This window comes from Bos indicus, chromosome 14 (genome assembly GCF_029378745.1).
Source record: "Bos indicus isolate NIAB-ARS_2022 breed Sahiwal x Tharparkar chromosome 14, NIAB-ARS_B.indTharparkar_mat_pri_1.0, whole genome shotgun sequence".
NCBI classification, from domain to species: domain Eukaryota; kingdom Metazoa; phylum Chordata; class Mammalia; order Artiodactyla; family Bovidae; genus Bos; species Bos indicus.
The window spans coordinates 15,413,856-15,433,306 of NC_091773.1; the positions used below are offsets into that span (position 1 = coordinate 15,413,856).

At 40.7% G+C, this 19,451-nt stretch overlaps 2 protein-coding genes across 8 annotated transcripts in view; one reads left to right on the top strand and one right to left on the bottom strand.

The window, feature by feature from the left end:
* NSMCE2 (NSE2 (MMS21) homolog, SMC5-SMC6 complex SUMO ligase) overlaps positions 1–5,085 on the bottom strand; it is a 237,702-nt gene extending 232,617 nt beyond the window's left edge. For 2 of the 5 annotated variants that reach the window (XM_070802468.1, XM_070802465.1), the window contains exon 1: positions 4,955–5,085. The gene's annotated coding sequence lies outside the window, so the exon portion shown is untranslated. The remainder of the gene's footprint in view (positions 1–4,954) is intronic. The other 3 variants (XM_070802469.1, XM_070802467.1, XM_070802466.1) reach the window with 3 other exon arrangements.
* A 48-nt stretch (positions 5,086–5,133) lies between these two features.
* Positions 5,134–19,451, top strand: part of WASHC5 (WASH complex subunit 5) — a 53,013-nt gene continuing 38,695 nt past the window's right edge. For 2 of the 3 annotated variants that reach the window (XM_070802459.1, XM_070802460.1), the window contains exons 1-8: positions 5,134–5,307; positions 9,652–9,961; positions 10,427–10,572; positions 11,257–11,341; positions 11,942–12,042; positions 14,024–14,216; positions 16,932–17,084; positions 18,523–18,636. In XM_070802459.1, coding sequence (XP_070658560.1) covers positions 9,776–9,961; positions 10,427–10,572; positions 11,257–11,341; positions 11,942–12,042; positions 14,024–14,216; positions 16,932–17,084; positions 18,523–18,636 — 978 coding nt within the window. In that variant the 5' untranslated portion in view covers positions 5,134–5,307; positions 9,652–9,775. The remainder of the gene's footprint in view (positions 5,308–9,651; positions 9,962–10,426; positions 10,573–11,256; positions 11,342–11,941; positions 12,043–14,023; positions 14,217–16,931; positions 17,085–18,522; positions 18,637–19,451) is intronic. The other variant, XM_019973713.2, reaches the window with a different exon arrangement.

Consider the following 19,451-nt stretch of genomic DNA (forward strand, 5'->3'; position numbering starts at 1 on the left):
TGCAATCACCATCTGCAGTGATTTTGGAGCCCCCAAAATTAAAGTCTGACACTGTTTCCACTGTTTCCCCACCTATTTCCCATGAAGTGATGGGACCAGATGCCATGATCTTCGTTTTCTGAATGTTGAGCTTTAAGCCAACTTTTTCACTTTCCTCTTTCACTTTGATCAAGAGGCTTTTTAGTTCCTCTTCACTTTCTGCCATAAAGGTGGTATCATCTGCATATCTGAGGTTATTGATATTTCTCCCGGCAATCTTGATTCCAGCTTGTGCTTCTTCCAGCCCAGCGTTTCTCTTGATGTACTCTGCATAGAAGTTAAATAAGCAGGGTGACAATATACAGCCTTGATGTACTCCTTTTCTTATTTGGAACCAGTCTGTTGTTCCATGTTCAGTTCTAACTGTTGCTTCCTGACCTGCATATAGGTTTCTCAAGAGGCAGGTCAGGTGGTCTGGTATTCCCATCTCTTTCAGAATTTTCCACAGTTTATTGTGATCCACAGTCAAAGGCTTTGGCATAGTCAATAAAGCAGAAATAGATGTTTTTGTGGAACTCTCTTGGTTTTTCGATGATCCAGCGGATGTTGGCAATTTGATCTCCAGTTCCTCTGCCTTTTCTAACGCGGCTTGAACATCTAGAAGTTCACGGTTCACCTATTGCTGAAGCCTGGCTTGGAGAATTTTGAGCATTACTATACTAGCGTGTGAGATGAGTGCAATTGTGCAGTAGTTTGAGAATTATTTGGCAGTGCCTTTCTTCTAAACAGATTTAGAAGTCTTTTTATATCAATACCAAAACTTAAAAAAAAATAAAATCATTATTCTTGGTACACAGTCATATTCTTTAATCAGTTTATTAGCCATCTGTCTTTAATACTATGACATGGGTGTTTCTGAAGATGTATTATCTCAGTGTGCTCTTATTATTTTTTCATAGGATTTCCTGAAATTCTCTTCAAAACTGCATGTCATGCTTATGAATGTGAAGCTGTTGACACCTTCAAATGAGTCTTTTCTGAAGACCATTTTTTTTTAAACTGTAAAATACTACAAGTAACCTACTGTGAAGCTCAGAAGTAATACTTCTAAATGGAAAATGTTTTCTATTCTATTCTCATTTTTCCAATAGATATATGCAAATATTTCACCACTAATATTTTTACCTATTTCTGCCTCTATTCAGAGGATCTCTGTTCAACAAATATCTTTTATAAAACCAAACTTATCAACTAAGTAACCTTATTATTTTTGTCAATGCTCTGCTATGTAGAAACAATGCAAAAAAAATACATTAAATAACCACATGTGTCTAGTGGCTACTGCACTCGACAGCACTGTTCTAGAAATACCATTATCAAAGTATTATATATATATACACACACACTATCACACACATACATACACACTAGGGGTTAGGCTAGTCACAGTATGAACAGGACATATGTTCCTAGAATATTAATTTTACTTAAAGAAAACATGAAACACATTTATATTAAAACAAACATTAGTTATGTTATAGAGTAAAACGTGGGGGCAATACTAGTAGGAGTTAACTTCTAAAAACTCCAGTGGGGGGTCAACAAGTAGCCTCTGGAGCCAGACTATGTGAGTTCTAAGCCTGATTTTGCCATTAAAGTTGCTGAGTAACTTGCGACAAATTATTTAACCTGTCAATGCCCTCCCTTCCCTTTCTGTAACATGAGGATGATCCAGCGCCAGTATCAAGGGTTACTGGGAGGACCAAATGAGTTCACTTGTTTAACACAACACTCAGAATAATGCCTGGTAAACCATCTTTTAAAATGAGAATAAATATCACCACTGACTTAATCATCACTGTGAGCAGCAATACAGAATAGTGCATAAGTGAAATGGACCCTGGTCACCAATGCCTGGAAATTCCACCTGTCCACATCACTCAAAACTGCATCACTCTGGTTGAACAGCTTAACTTCTCTATCTTCGGTTCTCACCCTCCCCCCCAACCCCGTTTAAAAAGGAGATAAGCCATTATTGTAAGGATAAATTAAATTTTATAGTTTTCTCAAACTTGTCTGATCTTAAGAATCAGTTGAAATACTTTCTAAAAATACAGATTAATGGATACTATCTCAGACCTACTGAATCAGTCTCTAGTGGACATTCTGAGGAAATGATATTTTTATGAAGCACCCCAAATAATTCAGGTATGGTGAACACTGAGATAATTGTGCCCTCCAAAATTCATGTTTACCCTAATTTCCAATGTGATGACATATGGAGATAGAGCCTGTGGGAGATGATTAGGTTTAAATGAGGGGGGAGCCCTCATGATGGGATTGGCATCGTTAGAAGAGGAAGAGACACAGGGCTCACTCTCTCTGTCCTTCATGTAAAGATACAGGAAGGTGGCCATCTGCAAACAAGGAGGAGAGCCCACCAGTACTCAACCACACCAACAACTTTTAGTCTTCAAAACTGTGAGAAATAAATTTCTGTTGCTTAAACCACCAGTTTATGATAATTTTTAACAGGAGCCTGAAGTAAGACACAATGTATATAAGGATTAAGGGCTTTCCTGATAGCTCAGCTGGTGAAGAATCCGCAATGCAGGAGGCCCCAGTTCGATTCCTGGGCCTGGAAGATCCGCTGGAGAAGGGATAGGCTACCCACTCCAGTATTCTTGGGCTTCCCCGTGGTTCAGCTGGTAAAGAATCCGCCTGTAATCCAGGAGCCCCAGGTTTGATTGCTGGGTTGGGAAGATCCCCTGAAGAAGGGAAAAGCTACCCACTCCAATATTCTGGCCTAGAGAATTCCATGGGCTGTATAGTCCATGGGGTCGCAAAGAGTTGGACACGACTGAGCGACTTTCACTTTCACTTCTTCACCTTCATATAAGGATTAATATAATCCTGGACAAACGGAAAGCCATCCTTTTTATATGAATGCAAAATTCACATTACTCCAATGAAACTTTACTTGCAGACAGGTGAGGGAAACATCTTTCTGTAATTCGGAAATACCAAGAGGAACGATTCAGATCCAAAAGCAAGAGAAATGGCTTTTCCCTATCTCTGACAGAGGAGCCTGGCAGGCAATAGTTCATAGGGTCGCAGAGTTGGACACGACTCAAGTGACTTAGCATGTAAGTACAGCTAAGTACGTAAGTCACAGGGCAGCCTGCCACAACAAAGAATTATTTGGTCCCAAATGTCAGTGCAGTAGTTGAGAAACCTTGGTTCAAACTGACCACTTCTTGAAGCCTTCCTGGGGGAACAGTAATTATTTTGTTCTCTATACCTATGGTCTCAAAGAAAGCTTAAAACACGATTACCCACTTCCTGAGTTTTTCCCCTAGCATATTCTGTTGCTTTCCCTACAGGCCTTGTCTTCATCAGTTGGTGCTGCTGCAACAAAATACCACAGACACAGTAACATATAAACAACAGAAACATTTCTACAGTTCTGGAGGTTATGAAGTCCAAGGTCAAGGCACCAGTACAGTCGCATTCTGCTGAAGGCCCTCTTCCTGTGGTTCATGGCCAAGGCCTTCTAGTTCTGTGTCTTTACATGGTAGAAGGGGTAAGAGACCTCTCCAGAGCCTCTTTTATAAAGGTATCAAGCCTACTTGGAGGGCTCCATCCTCACGATCTAAGCACTTCCCAAAGGCTCTAGCGCCTAATTGCCATTTCTTGGCTTTGGGAATTCGACATATGATCTGGGAGTGGGGTAGGAGAGGATATAAACATTCAGACCACAGCAGGTCTTTAAGATTCTCTGTAGCTGGGGTGGCCAATAATCAGCTAATGTAAAAATAAAAATACCCCTCTCATCTTTGGGTACAGCAAGTGGTAAGCACACAAATAACCTAGATACTGTGCTGACCACCTTTAAATCCATAGGGCCCTATACAAATTCAGCCACCAGAGCTGTACCTTCTTTTTCAATATGCAAGGTTACATCTTTATGAAGCGTTCTCTTATCCATACAAACAATTGCTTGTTTTCTTCTTCATGCTACTACTATCCCCCTCCCCCAACCACACACACATATTCTACTTTAAAGTGAAAGTGAAAGTGAAGTCACTCAGTGCTGTCCGACTCTTTGCAACCCCATGCACTATAGCCTACCAGGCTCCTCTGTCCACGGGCTTTTCCAGGCAATAGTACTGCAGTGGGTTGCCATTTCCTTCTCCAAGGGATCTTCCCAACCCAGGGATCGAACCCAGGTCCACTTGCTCACATGTCTGCCACTCTTTCACCTTGTCAGCAACTTAAACTAGAATTCTGACATATTCCACACTACATAAAACAGCCCCTCACACAAAATAGGCAACCAATAAAAATTTGGAAGAGTTACATCAATAACAGAAACCATTTCTATGTCCCCTATAGCATGCCATGAACTGGCATCCCTAAGCTTTGCTCTCATTATAGTTAATCCTCACAACCATTTACAGGAGAGAAGAGAAAAGGAAACTGACGCCCTTAGAGTTTATTTCAAATATGTGCCCAAGGCCCTGCTTTGAAAGCCAGCTCAAACCAGATTTATTTAGATCAAGAATTCGGGACCTCACACTACTGTATATAAACAGATAAACAATAGAGTCCTACTGTAAAGCACTGGGAACTATATTCAATATCTTAATAATCTATAATGGAAAAGAACCTGAAATATATACATATACACATATATGTCCGAATCACTTTGCTGTACACCTGAAACTAACACACTGTAAGTGAACAATATTTCAATAAAACATAATTCATGATCCACATATTTAGAGCCAAAGGATGGAGAGATGGCGTCTTGGAGAGTGAGGTCAACGGCCCCAGCCTCCCCGCTGTGACCGTGAAAAGAACCACGACCATAACCCAGGTCCACAGATCGCAGCTCCGGGCACCCGCCGAGCGCCCGAGAAGGAGGCGACACCCCTCGTCACCCTCCCATCGCTATCTCTCGCTCCTGCCTTACCTGGCTGCCGGATGTAGCTCTTGTCTGGCTGCGCCCGGATTCCCCGCGCCCGGACCCCAACTCCTTCCTTCACTCCCTTCCTCTGTCGCTGAAACGGCGAGCGCGGGCTCGGACGTCATCAGTAGTCGCCGGCGAGCGGTCACATGACGCCCCGCCGCCGCTCCCCGCCCCTCTGTCATGTGACAGCCGAGGGACCAGTGGCGGAAGCCGGGGTCTGGCCGGCTCAGGATAAGGGAAGGGCTGGGGGTAAAAGTGGAAGGACCCTTACGGAGACGGAGGGTGGGGGCCAGCGTGCAGACTCCGCGCACGACCGCGGGCCCTGCGCGTGCGCCCTGGCGCGGCCCGGGTGACAGGTGAGTCGGGGCAGTGTGCGCGCGCCGCCTCCTTCACGTCCCCCGTCCCCTCCCCCGCCCGGGGCTGGGCCGCGCTGGCCCAGGCGCGGGGCTGGGGAGATTTTGCGGCGTGGGGTGGGGTCTGGATGGGGGAGCCTGGCGTTAGAGGACTGGGGGTTTTCCTGGAACCGCGGCTGCAGTTCAGACTCCGCATCTCCACTCAGGTGGAAACAGTTTTACACCCTGCTTTGGCGCTTTAGAAGCGATGATGTTCAGCTCCTTGGTCTGCATCTGATCCTTCCAGGTTTCCGGGAGTAAGGCTTTGTGGACGTCGTGATTCCTCCATTTACTCTCGAGAAACCTGAGTGGTTGGTGGAAGCTTTTACAGTCCGACGGACTTCAGTTTGAATTCTCGTTTTGCCATGGGCTGAGTTTGGACAAGTCATTGCTGCTCTCTGCACCTTGATTGCCTCACCTGTGACACGCCAAAGTCCTTTGCATTAAAAAAAAAAAAAAAAAAATTCTGAGGGTCCTGATTTGTCTGTGGTAGTAAAGTAGTGAAGTGAAAGTCGCTCATTCGTGTCCGACTCTTTGCGACCCCATGGACTATACAGTCCATGGAATTCTCCAGGCCAGAATACTGGAATGGGTAGCCTTTCCTTTCTCCGGGGGGTCTTCTCAACCCAGGGATCGAGCCCAGGTCTCTCGCATTGCAGGCGGATTCTTTACCAACTGACCCACAAAGGGAAGCCCAAGAATACCGGAGTGGGTACAGTTAGAAAAACAGAAAACACAGAGCCTGGAAGGGAACTGGGTCTCCGGATAGATTGCAAGTGCGTGGAACTTCCTCCAACCTTGATGGTTGCCGGAAGGAGGGAGATTCTTCACTGCCTTTGTCCGCTACAAGGAACACCTTCCGATTTTTTTTATTCTGTTTCAGGATCCATGAATCAAACTAAAGTGATTAGGCTCATTTTAGAACTTTCCTGTAAGAGATGCGCCCGTGGTTTTTATCTCGATCAACAACCGCTACAGTTTATTCCTGGTAATGGATGGGTGGGGACTAGTGCTCCGTTCTTTATGTAACTGAGGTTTTTATGAAAGGATTAAACTAGATCAGTCTTCTTTTGTCCTCTGTGTAGGATAAAGAATGATTCTTCCCAGGGAACTTTAATTTTCATAATTCAGTTCTGGACTCCTTGGGCAGTTGGTATAATGCTGCCATGCTTCATTCTTGAAAGCATGTTGTCTTTTGTCTAGAATTACTTTCCAAACTAAAAATCACAGTTCCATATCAGTTCTTTAAAATTAAGTGACAGCCACTTTTCTGGGTGCCTTGTAAAAAGAAACAGGAAATTGAGTGGAATTTCTGGTTTCATTTCATGGCAAATAATAAGACAACCTACACTGAGATGAGTGGTCATTATGAATTGTCTTCATTCCTAGCACCAGGAGAACCTCTAAAAGGAAGATTTAATATATTATAATTTCTTCTACCATGCTTATTCATACCTCATTCTAGAGTGATTTTTTTTTTTAAGTCTCAACTAAGTCTTAACATCTGTAAAGCCACCTACCTCTGAGATCACTGCAACATGATTAGGCGTATTTAATGATGCTTCTTAAATTCTATTCTTTAGGACCAGTTTTTCAGCCAACAATGGGGCTATTTACCAAAGACTGTTGTCGTTGAGTCACAAAGTCAAATCTGACTCTTTGAGGCCCCATGGACTGTAGCCCACCAGGTTCCTCTGTCCATGAAATTTTCCAGGCAAGAATACTGAAGCGGGTTGCCATTTCCTTCTCCAGCGGATCTTTCCAACTCAGGGATTGAACCCATGCCTCCTATCTTGGCAGATGGGTTCCTTACCACTGAGCCACCAGGGAGGCCCACAAAAACTTTAGTCAAATTTGAAGTTGCCTTGAAGTTGCCTACAGTGTAACTCATTGGGTAAAAAGGATTTAAATAAGACACAGGCACACCAGAGTTTTGACTTATGTCATTATCCCAGGCCTAAGCCTCCTTGACCACATGCATGCATGTGCCCAGTGTGTCTGTTTCTTGGGAAAGAAGGCAGGTCATGTTGCTTTGCTTTAAGCTGTTTTCTCTTGGCCACACTGTCCTGTCTTGGTATCCAAATGGTAGCAGTTAGACCTGTTCATCCTAGGCTCCCCACTTCTGAATTGAGTCTAGAATTTCATCCTGCTGAAACCTGGGTTAGTTTGGTGTTCTTTAGAGGACTTCAAGTGACTTTTGTTCCCATTTTCCTTTATTTTCTCCTTGTCTCATTTTCCAAGCCAGACCATTTCAGTAGGAGAAGTGGAATGAAATTATCTGAAATTCAGCCTACTAGGGATCAGTGTGACTCAACAAGCAAGCTTCACAGAGAAAACTGAAGGGACTTGTTAATAATTTATGCCTTAAAGTATATTATAGACAACCCTTGCACGAGAGAGTTCTGGATAACTGTAGTGGCTCCTCTGTAATCCCTGCTATGGGCCCCAGCTCCACCTCCCCCAGCTCACTCCCCACCAGCCACATCAACTACGTGTTCTTCCTTGCACATTCCTACCCCGGGGCCTTACTTGAACTTCCTTGTAACTCCTTCCTGGAATGCCCTTCTCCTAGATCATCATCTAAAATTACCTTCAAACCTAGTGGCTTTAAAACAGTATAAACATTTTTTTTCTTTTTTTTTAAATTTGTATTGGTGTATAATTGATTTACAATGTTGTATTAGTTTCAGGTGTACAGCAAAGTGAATCTGTTATACAAATACATATATCCACTCTTTTTTCTATTCTTTTCCCATATAAGCCATTACAGAGGTAAAAAAAAAAAAAAAAAAGTAAGCATTTATTGTCTAATTAATGTTTGTGGTCAGGAGTCAGCTGTGTGACTTAGCTGGTGCCTTTGGCTCAGGGGCTCTTGGGACGTTGCAGTCAAACTGTGAACACAAACAGATCCGGGGCAGAGGGTGGGGGTTGGGGGGATCCTTTTCCCAGCCTACTCAAGTGGTGAGTGACAGACTTCTCCATCATCCTATGGGCTCCCTCCACAGGGCTCTCTTACACCCTGACAACTTGCTTTTCCCAGGACACATAAGCTGGAAAGGGTTCTCAAGCCAGAAGTCACAGTCTTTTTTGCAGTCTGATCTCAGAAATGGCGTTTTCACATCCTCCATATTCTTTTCTTTAGAAGGAAATCAGGAAAATCACACTCAGGGAAAGAGGCCTACACAGAGCATGAACAGGGAGGACCATCTTAGAGACCTCAGATACCCTTACAGCTTGCTCCCTCACTTGCTTCTGATCTCTGCTCAAATACCGTCTTATCAAAGACACTTTTACAAACTGTGTAACATCACACACACTCCATCCCTTTACCATGCTTTTCTTTACACGTTGTCACAGCCTGATACATGATTTACTTATTTATCTCTTTCCCACTCCCAGTTGTATGTAGGCTTCATGAGAGCAGGAACTCAGTTATGTTCACTACAATAGTCGCAGGTCCTAAAACAGTGTTTCGCACATAGAAGGCACCGGATAAATATTTGTTGAACAAGTGAATCTATATTATTAAGAATGCTTTCATTTACAAATAATGCAAAACCCAGTTAACAGTAGATAAACCATAAAAGTGGTCCATTTAACAAGGATTACAAGGTGAGGTAATGCCACAGTTGAATCAAGGAATCAGTAACATCAATAAGAATTTAGATTCTTTCCTTCCACAGCACTTGGTCTACTTTGCACTCATTCTTGGTTTGTCCATTGAGTACAAAGTTACTGCAGTTTCACTCTCAATTTTGTTGGGCATAAAACTTAACTTTGATAAGTTTTTCTTGATGATATCATTTCAAGATACATTGCTAATCAGAACCTCTCCACTGCTTAGTGTGAAATAGTTGTCCTTCCTTTAGAATCACCCTATCACAATTCTCAGACATGTGTTAGTCTCAATAGCAGGACCTCCCAAACTTGACGTATGAAAAAAAGCATTTTTAAAGATTGTTCCCTCACCTAATTCTAGTAAATTTTAGGATATAGTTACCTTTTCCCTTGGATCCACACATGCCCTATGACACCTTCTCCCAAGCTCTGGGATCAGCCGCATCATGTCTTTTCTCATGGAGAGAAATGAATAAAGTGTTGAGAAAGAGACCAAGAGTAATAATGTAGCAAAGTCCCTCCACAAGGAAAACATGCAGAGTGGGAAATAAATGCTCTCCCTCCATATCAGAAGTCATTATGTATTATAGTCTTTTTCAGTGAATTTGGAAGAAAAATATTGTGTATATGTTTCACATCCTTCCTTCAAAGCACTGGAGATTGTTCATACTTTTTTTGTTGTTGTTGCAGGTCCTTTAATGGAGTGGCCAATGTATCAACAGACCTGGTTTCATCTGATGACTTACAGACCCCAGCTCTGAAGCCAGTCACACATTCCCTGTGGCCAGGCCCAGAGTAGCTGATTTTCCTCAAGATGGTAGACTTTTTGGCTGAGAATAACCTGTGTGGCCAGGCAATCCTAAGGATTGTTTCCTGTGGCAATGCCATCATTGCTGAACTTTTGAGGCTCTCTGAGTTTATTCCTCCTGTATTTAGATTAAAAGACCGAGCTGATCAACAGAAATATGGAGATATCATTTTTGATTTCAGCTATTTTAAGGTAATCTTCCTCGAAGCTTTTCTTACCAATCTTTTCTACAAAAGTGTGCTTTCTCTGGAAACCAGGAGACTGGGATGTTAAGTAATTATGGAGAAAGAGTTAAAAAGAAAAGCTTTGCAACAAAATTTAATATCAGCTAATTTGAAAAGTAATATAAACGTACTGTGCAGAAGCTCTAATGTAACACAATATAATCAAATTTTTAAAAGATAACTTTGGTATGCTATATTTCACATTGAAGTCTGCCACATTTAAAAGCATGCAAATTGTGGGTTCAGTTCAAGACCATCTCCTTCAAGGGGATTTTATATCTAGGCTTCTGTTATCTACTTTCTATTCTCTGCTTTCAATTTTTTATATCCCTTTAGAGGCATAAATAACACATTTTTCAAAGATACTTTAGAAATTGTTACCGGCAATTGTATTGTTTTTTTGACTCTTTCTTTGATGTGTTTTTCTTCTTAGGGTCCAGAATTATGTGAAAGCAAACTGGAATCTAAGCCAGAGCTACAGGATTTAGATGAAGAATTTCGGGAAAACAACATAGAAATTGTGACCAGATTTTATTTAGCATTTCAAAGTGTGCATAAATATATTGTAGACTTAAACAGGTATTGACTAATTTAGTAATAGCTAATTTTGATAGTAAATAGTGGAGAGGGAGAAGGGACATACTAGAACATGTATATCTTTCTGAGTTACTAAGAAATTTACTAACTTATACCCTAGGTAATTTTCTTTTCCTTCCTGTGGCACTAGTCATCTTAAGTGTGGTAGAGTTTCATTATCACGTCCTCCTCTTGTGTAGTATTATAATCATCTTGCTTTATACCAAGTCTTTGGCTTTCAGTCTTGATCCTAATTTAGTTTATTGAATATGAGAAGTGGGAAAGAAAAAAAAAAACTTAATTTTTGTAGCATTGGTAGCCATAACCTTCCTTCGTATCTGTGACCATACAATATTGTCTTCCTTCTAGCCCTTCAGTGTTCATTATTCATTAGCTCTTAAGCTAACTACTCCATGTTCTTATGCCATTATTTCCAAGATTTCTGTAATTCATAAATCAGGACTAAGGAGTGTTCCTTTTACTTGGAGTGGCCATAAATAACCCGTGGCCCTAATCATGAGTTTCTACTCACAAACCTATTCTTAAAGCACATGAATGGAAACAAATGATTTGAAGGCCAGAATATGTGGTATATTGCCTAATCTTTTAAACATCTTTACTGTCCTTCTTCAATGATATTAACCTTTCATTTTCAATGGATAACTTGCTCTGGGGTTTCTTTTCTAGGTATCTAGATGATCTCAATGAAGGTGTTTATATTCAGCAAACCTTAGAAACAGTGCTTCTCAATGAAGATGGCAAACAACTTCTAGTAAGTAGTAGTGACCATTTAAAATAAAAAATTCAGGAATGTCAAACTTACTTTTTTCCCTGTAAGTCACCAATACATACAGTGTATCCTTCTTTAAAGAGAAGCTAAATAAACTGATAACTGTCACCTAACTGGTAGGTCTTTGTCTGAACTTAGAACATAGTAGACTTTGAACAGAATTACAAGTAAATGAAGATTATGTGGACTATGTGTACTTCCTTGGTGTAACAGTTCTATCTTCTTTATCTTTTGCATCCTAGACATCTAGCCTGGTACCTAGTACATGGTGATCACTTAGGAAATGTTTGTAAAATAAATGAATGGTCTAGAGGTACTCATAATCTTGGGATTCTATTTTGGTATCCCAAGCAAAATACGAAAAATAGACCAGCTGAAAGATAGTCATTGTAAATTAAACTTTGCATAAATGTTTTAAAGCCCATTCTGTACAGAAGATGAGACCCTTTGAGGGGAGGATCCTGCATTCTCCTTGCAATATAAAGCTTTTAGGAGAAATGAGAGCAAAGGGCTCCTTTTACCCATCATCAGCTGTGCTGCATAAGCTTGTGTGAACATGGCTCCTCTCTTTTTCTTTTACAGTGTGAAGCGCTGTACTTATACGGAGTTATGCTTCTGGTCATCGACCAAAAGATTGAAGGAGAAACTAGAGAGAGAATGCTGGTCTCTTACTATCGATACAGGTATCCCTGAGCTAAGACCATGCCCTCCAAAAGCACTGCTCTTGGTAAAGTGCAGTGTAGATTTCCTATCCTCCTTTTATTATGAACAACAGCAATATCATCTAGAATGCAGAAGATAAGACTCTTATCACTGCTGAACATAATACATGATGTGGAAATATAACACTCTGTGTTTTATATCATCATAATAGACTATACATCATATAATCTATGTATTATGTGTGGAATAATTTATCTATTATAGATTTTAGAGATATATGGATTATCATGTCCATGATGGTACCTCAGTTTTTTAAAAGAGGAATCTGAATTTCTGTTACCTTAAAGATAAAATTTGGGAAGTCTAATGAATTTTTTTTTTTTTTTAAGTTTTCAAACATTAGTCCTTGGCAGATGTAAGGATACAAATGAGCCTTCTGTTGCCATTTTCAGATTGATACATTTTGAAAAGTTATCATTCAGGGCCAGGTTGAAAGTGAATTCTCACTCATAAATACTGTATTGGGTTGGCCAAAAAGTTCATTTGGGTTTTTCAGTGAGATGTGACTTCAAGAAGTAAGGGCTTAAAAACAGGACCTACCTTAACTAATTGTGATTTCAGTCCCTAACACACACTTTTCAGTTTGTTGAAATAATGAGTCAAAATCTGGACACCAGGTCAATGTCAGAAATAGTTAAGATTCAGGAAAGAAATAGCCAAGAGGCAGGAATCATTTAGGAACTTGGGCTACAGAAGCATGGGCTAGAATGAACATTTTCAAACTTACAAATTAGGACAGGATAAACAGGGCAGAGAGTCAGAGCCTCAACAGAGAGGGATTGTCTGGGCGGTGTTGTATTAGCAGCCACGCTTCGTACTCTGCCTTCTCAGCAGTAAATCAGGCTACTCAGCTCTCCTGTTCCGTCTCAGCTCTATCAGGGTGTGAGGCTGCGTAATTCAGTCACATCAGTGTGACCATGAGCTTCTTTACTATCCCTATTTTTTTAAATGAGCTTCAAATGGTCTTGCCTCTGTTTCTGAAAGTACATGAAAAAACAAAAACAGTAACATGAAGAAGAAGAAAGAGGTTTTCTCATCAAGCCCAGCTTTGACAATCCAGCTTTGTCCCTTTGGGCACAACAGCTAGTTGATTAGAATGTGAGGATCCATTATTGAAGAGACACCAAACAGTTTCAAGTCAGAGCTGCAGTAAAGGAGATTCTCACATCAGATAGGAGGTCATCTTCAAGTCTAAGATTGAGTCTCTTTGGAGATTTGCTACTTCAAACCACCAGGAAAATCACAGATGTTTTGATTAAATCTCTGTAGAAGGTACACCTTGCCAAGAAAAACCAGTTGGTATATCCCACTTGAAATTGACTTTATTTTTTTAAGTTATTTTTAAATATATGAAATGTTGGTGTAGGTTCACATTCTTTATCCACAATTCTGAAATCCAAAGAGCTCCAACAGAAATATATGCATATACACACACGCACACAGAGTAACCACTTTGGCAGCAAGACCTAACCTAATCCAAAATTTGGAGTCAGAACCTGATCCGCACCTATATGAGGCTATGGACTGTCTTTCTTTATCTCATTTGTGTGAATGTTCATAGATTTTACTGTAGAAACATCAATGTGTCTTGATCATGGGATGCCATCTGCCACCCTGCTGCAGTATTATTTATAATGTATGTATCATGTTACTTTCTTATATTTGAGAAATGCTGTCTTCCAAAACAAATCCTGCCCCTTGGGAAAGGGGTCGTGGACCTTTACATAAAACTGTACATACGTACAAGAACCCATCTTAAAAGTTTGCTATATTACAGGCTTTTTGAAAACATAGTTTTGAATCTTAAGGATATAAATTGATCCACTCATACCTAAAACTATATAAAGTCAATTTATACTGAAATTCTGCTTTGCTGGACTTCTTATTTGTAATATATGCGGTTTGTTTGGCCCTTTATTTCCCATTGTGAACATGGCTCAGTGCTGCCCGATCTTCTGCTGATTCGAATATGGATGATATTTGTAAGCTGCTTCGAAGTACAGGTTATTCCAGCCAACCAGGGGCCAAAAGACCACCCAACTATCCTGAGAGTTACTTCCAGAGGGTGCCTATCAACGAGACCTTCATCAGCATGGTTATTGGTCGGCTGAGATCTGATGATATTTACAACCAGGTAGGGATTTAATCTATTATTAAACCTATCTTTATAGCTTAAAAGTATAGTTTAAAAATCTTATAGATTTTACCTTCCTCCTCAATTATTTCTTTCCTTCTTGCTCAGAAGAGTAAAAGCAGCAAGAAACCTTTTAAAACCTCTGGGCTGTGCTTTGGAATTGTACAGAAAAGAGGAATATTATTTTGGGATTAAGAGATTAATATCTCTTGGAATAGAGATTTCAAGAAGGAAATGAGTTCTGAACAATATTTGGAGAGAAGATGCATTGTTTTAGGTGTCAGTTCAGAAATGATTGCCTAGTGTGCCCTCTGTGGCTATCATGCGTTCAGTAATGGGGATCCACTGCTGCTGAAGGCAGGCCCTGGTTCCTACTCATAATGAGCTTGTAGCTGAGGAAAGAAGGCAGACAAAGGAATTAGAGTAAAGCAAGATGGGGATTATCTTAGGGGAAGCACAGAGTGCCATGAAGCATGTTAACAGGCAGCAAGATTGCAGCAGATGACTCAGGGGTGTTTGGGCCACCCCGGTAAAGGAAGGGGCATGAGCAGGGTTGAAAAGTCTCACTTTCCTCTCAGGTGTGTGTGTTGTTCATGGATCTAAGAGAATACCACAGAAAGTTACCATTTGACTTCTTTTTCCTGAAGAAAACGCAATTTCATATATTTGTTTCCTCTTTTACTAGAGAGAGTAAAGAGTTGGACCTGTAATGACTGGATACCGTCTATTACAGAGCCCACCTGTTCTATACAGTTCTTAGGTAGACTGCTAGTTTTTTGTATGAATATGTTAAGTGTACATAAAGAGTTTTTAGTTAGTTTGTTTTTTTTTAAGACAGCTCAAATAAGGAGCTACCTGCAGATGCCAGGTCTCCATAATATTTGATGCCATCTTCCCATGGACGGAGGAGCCTGTTAGGCTGCAATCCATGGGGTCGCTAAGAGTCGGACATGACTGAGTGACTTCACTTTCACTTTTCACTTTCATGCATTGGAGAAGGAAATGGCAACCCACTCCAGTGTTCATGCCTGGAGAATCCCGGGGACGGGGGAGCCTGGTGGGCTGCCGTCTATGGGGTCGCACAGAGTCGGACACGACTGAAGTGACTTAGCATAGCATAGCATTGAGAATTCAGTATGAGCCAGAATCATAGGAGGTTTTTTCCATATACGATTTTCTCTGTTGTTCATAATAATCTTGCAAAAGAGCATTATCCTTATGTTGCTGTGGAGAAAAATAAGGCTTAGAGAGCTTAAATAATTTTCACAAGGTCACATAAGTAGGTAGCAGAACCATAATTTGAATTCTGGCCTGTATGACTTCAAAGCCCATGCTGTTTCTTCAACTGTCTGTCATTAACCCTTCTGTTAACCCTTCTGCCTCCTGGGTGGTCTGTTTTGTCAATGTTTCAAGGCAGCGTATTTCGATTCTCTCCCTGCCCTGTGACCTTTATTAACACAGGGATTGAGCTGTAGTTGTGTTGTGAATCCACCCCTCTCCCTGCCCTGCACCTCCCCTGTGCCTGGCTGATTGGACCAGGGCAGGTCACTTGACCCAAGAGAGATCAGATTCTCTGTCTCCAGGTAATATGGAATTGGGCCTGAAAAACGATTTTGGGACGCAGATTTACCCACAGCATGCAAAACTTGGAGTTTGGGGCCACGTCAGTCTGCCATATGGACAATAGTCTGAAGAAACAGTTGAGCATCACATTCCGGGGAGAAATAATGAAGGCTTTCTGGTTCACAGCTCCAGGCCCTTCCTGAAACCTGACCACATTCCTCCCTCCAGATTCCATGGGACATTGCTGTATCTATCCTTAATAACTGCCTCCCTTTCTCCTGGTCCTCAAGGTGATGTATACTATGTGGAGCCAAAGATTCCTAATGCTTGAGGCAATGGAGCCCTGGGACTCAGCAGCATTTCACAGGCAGGGAGAACACCCAGCAAAGCAGTCTGAGAAGAGAGACTGGTGTCTGGGAAACCAGAGGAGGAGAGAATTTCAGTCCTCAGGAAATTTAAGTGAGAGTGCTAGAAAGAGGTCATTGAAATGGATGACTGTGAGGCTATGTGTGACCTGAGGAAATTCCACTGAAGTGATAGGTGTTGTTCAGTCACTAAGTCATGTCCGACTCTTTGTGACCCCATGGACTGGCTCAGCAGGTTCCTCTGTCCTCTGCTGTCTCCCGGCATTCGCTCACATTTCATGTCCGTTGAGTCAGTGATGGCATCTAACCATTTCATCCTCTGCCGCCCCCTTCTCCTTTCGTCTTCAGTCTTTCCCAGCATCAGGGTCTTTAACCCCATTGAGGTGATGGTGGAGGTCAAATGCCAATGAGCTGAAGAATAAACAGAACGTAAAAGATAGCACCAGTGAGTGTGGAATCGGTCAGCTCTATAAGAGTTTCTCTGTGATGGAAGAGACACGAAATTGGACAGTAAGAGATATAGGATTTTTTTTTTTTTTTTTTAAGGGAAAAGAGTTAGAATTGCAGCAAAGTCAGGGACAGTCAAGAGACCATCGTGAGGCTAGAGATGGGAAGAAGGTCCTAGTGACTGGCGCCATAATCTGAGAATTGCTTCCAGTGCCCAGGATCCTCAAAGAGATGGACTTTTGAGAGGTTCATGTATCTTAGAACTGGTCATTTATTTGGCACATGTAAATTCAGCTGTCACTAATATCTGTCTCTCCTGGGTCTGGTCTCTGCCTTGCAGGTCTCAGCGTACCCATTGCCAGAACATCGCAGCACAGCTCTGGCGAATCAGGCTGCCATGCTGTATGTGATTCTCTACTTTGAACCTTCCATTCTTCATACCCATCAAGCAAAAATGAGAGAGATAGTGGACAAATACTTTCCAGACAATTGGGCAAGTATTGCTGTTAGTCTTTTATTCTCTATAATAAACTTGTTGGAAAACTGATTTTTTTCTATCCTTTTGCCTATAAACCTAATGTTGAAATAATGAGACATAAACTCCCTTAAGTAAAATTACTTTAAGTATGCTGAGAATATCACAAATCATAGCATGAAGGAATGAATCAGTAAAATTTCCTGAAGCACCTATTTGTGTTTTTTTTCTTAAATGAATACTCTCAAGGTAGAACAACCATGTGTTAAAATGGATCTTGCTTTAGCCACTGAGAGTGCAACTAAGTTACGTAAGCATTTGTCTTACAAATCTAAACCAGCAGAATTTATCTAATGTCACTTTGTGAATAGGGATTGCGCTTTTATAAGTTTCATCTGTAAGCTAATGTGGGCCCTTAAGGTTGATGTTACTGTAGGGATGAGCTTATAACTTTTTAAACATATTTGGCTTAAAAATGTTAATTCTTAAAAGTTTAAAACTGACAGTGTACTTAATATGTATGAAACATTTTCTTTGCACATAGAGGTTTGAACAAAGCATAGTGAGTTGGATCACATTTTCAGGCCCCAGATTTTATTTCACTCCTTACCAACTATTGAGCCACAGGCTGTCTGTAATGAGGGACCTGAATGAGGAGCTTTACTGTCGAGAAGAACAGCCTACAATTAGAAGATGATGCTTCCTGTCCACAAATGAATCATACCCATGAGCTGGGAGATGAGTAGCCAAGAGGAAAACTTTTGAGAGAGTCTGGCTTCATTTGCCTAAGTTTTAACAAAGAAGTTCTGACTGTGATACTATACTGAGAAACACTTTTAGCATTAAAGAAGGTCAAAGTCCAATTACATGATATTTACAAGATACATTCCTGATAAGACACCCTGGCACACTGAAAATAAAGCAATTTTTAAAAATATGCCCATAAAAAGCCAAAAAGATTAATACTATACTGCAAAGAATTTTAAAGAAAAATATTAATAGAGATAAAGAGGGGTTGTATATAATTTTTAAAAGAAATGTGAAACATAATGCCACTCTTCTCACAAAAATTTCTGAGACAAGTTTAGTTTGATTAATGAGAGTATAAAGGTGAGATGAAAATAATTGGGAAAACCACTACTCTGGTCAGAGTCTCTGCTTTTCCCTCCCTTTTCATTTTTCTTCATCTAGGAATCTTACAAACCAGCAGTTGGAAAAGAAAACCTTGTTTTCGTTGTTTTTCCATGAATAGTGGCATGTAATAGTCACTCTTGTTTCCAAGCACTCAGAAGTAAAATCACTTCCCTGTATATTTGAAAAGTCTTGGTTTTTCACTGGAATGGCATTTAAACTTGAAAGAGTGGGTGATGTCCCCTATAACTTTGTATTTTCCCAGCCCCTTGCCTTGGAATGAGTAGGTGTTTAACAAATACTGAATAAAGGTCTCCTCTTTCAGGTAATTAGTATTTACATGGGGATCACAGTTAATCTAGCAGATGCTTGGGAACCTTACAAAGCTGCAAAAACTGCTTTAAACAACACCCTGGACCTTTCAAATGTCAGAGAACAGGTAGGTTCTGATTAATCAGGAGGGTTCTCAACTACATGCTTGATGTAATGGGGTGGGAAATGAGCTAAGTAGATTTCCCAAGCGATTTGGAAGATGCCTGCATAGACATTTTAGTGCAATGATTAATGAAAGCGGAATTTTGAACATTGAAGTAACAGATAATTATAGATTTTTAACTTTATGAGCTGTATAAATGGGAGTTGGCTTCTAAGGAAAATTCAACACCCTGAGGTGACTACTGTGACATTTGGCCCCAGGTGACTACATTTACTCTTCTTAAAGACTGTCCTCGTGGACGGAGCTCCCTTCCTGAGAAGCTAGAATTTTAATGTTTTCATCAGTAGGATTGAGTGTTGAACATGGTAACTGGACGTAGACAGTCAACCCTTTCACTGTAATTTACACTCATCATTCTGGTGTGTGAAGCACCAAGACCAAAATAAAGACAGTTATCTCCTTAAATTTGAAATGGCTACATTCTGTCTCTCTGATGAGAACCAAGGCAGAAGGAAATACCTAAGTAAACAGAAGAATCAAAATCTTTTTCTTGGGGCACATACTTGATACTTCTCAACAGTGATGGTCTTCCTCAACCTGGCTGTCTGAGTTTTTGAGTTTCCAAGTGTGGGTAGAATGACACTGACTCAAGGAACTTCAGCATGTTTTATTCAGACAAATCGAATTCCATAAATAATGCACAAAATAATTTCAATTTTGGCATATTTCCCAGAAATATATTAGAGAAAGTGGTGCTTCCATGCTTTCCGGCCTCAGAGCATTAATTTTTCATGACTAAAAATCCTTTCCAAAATCAC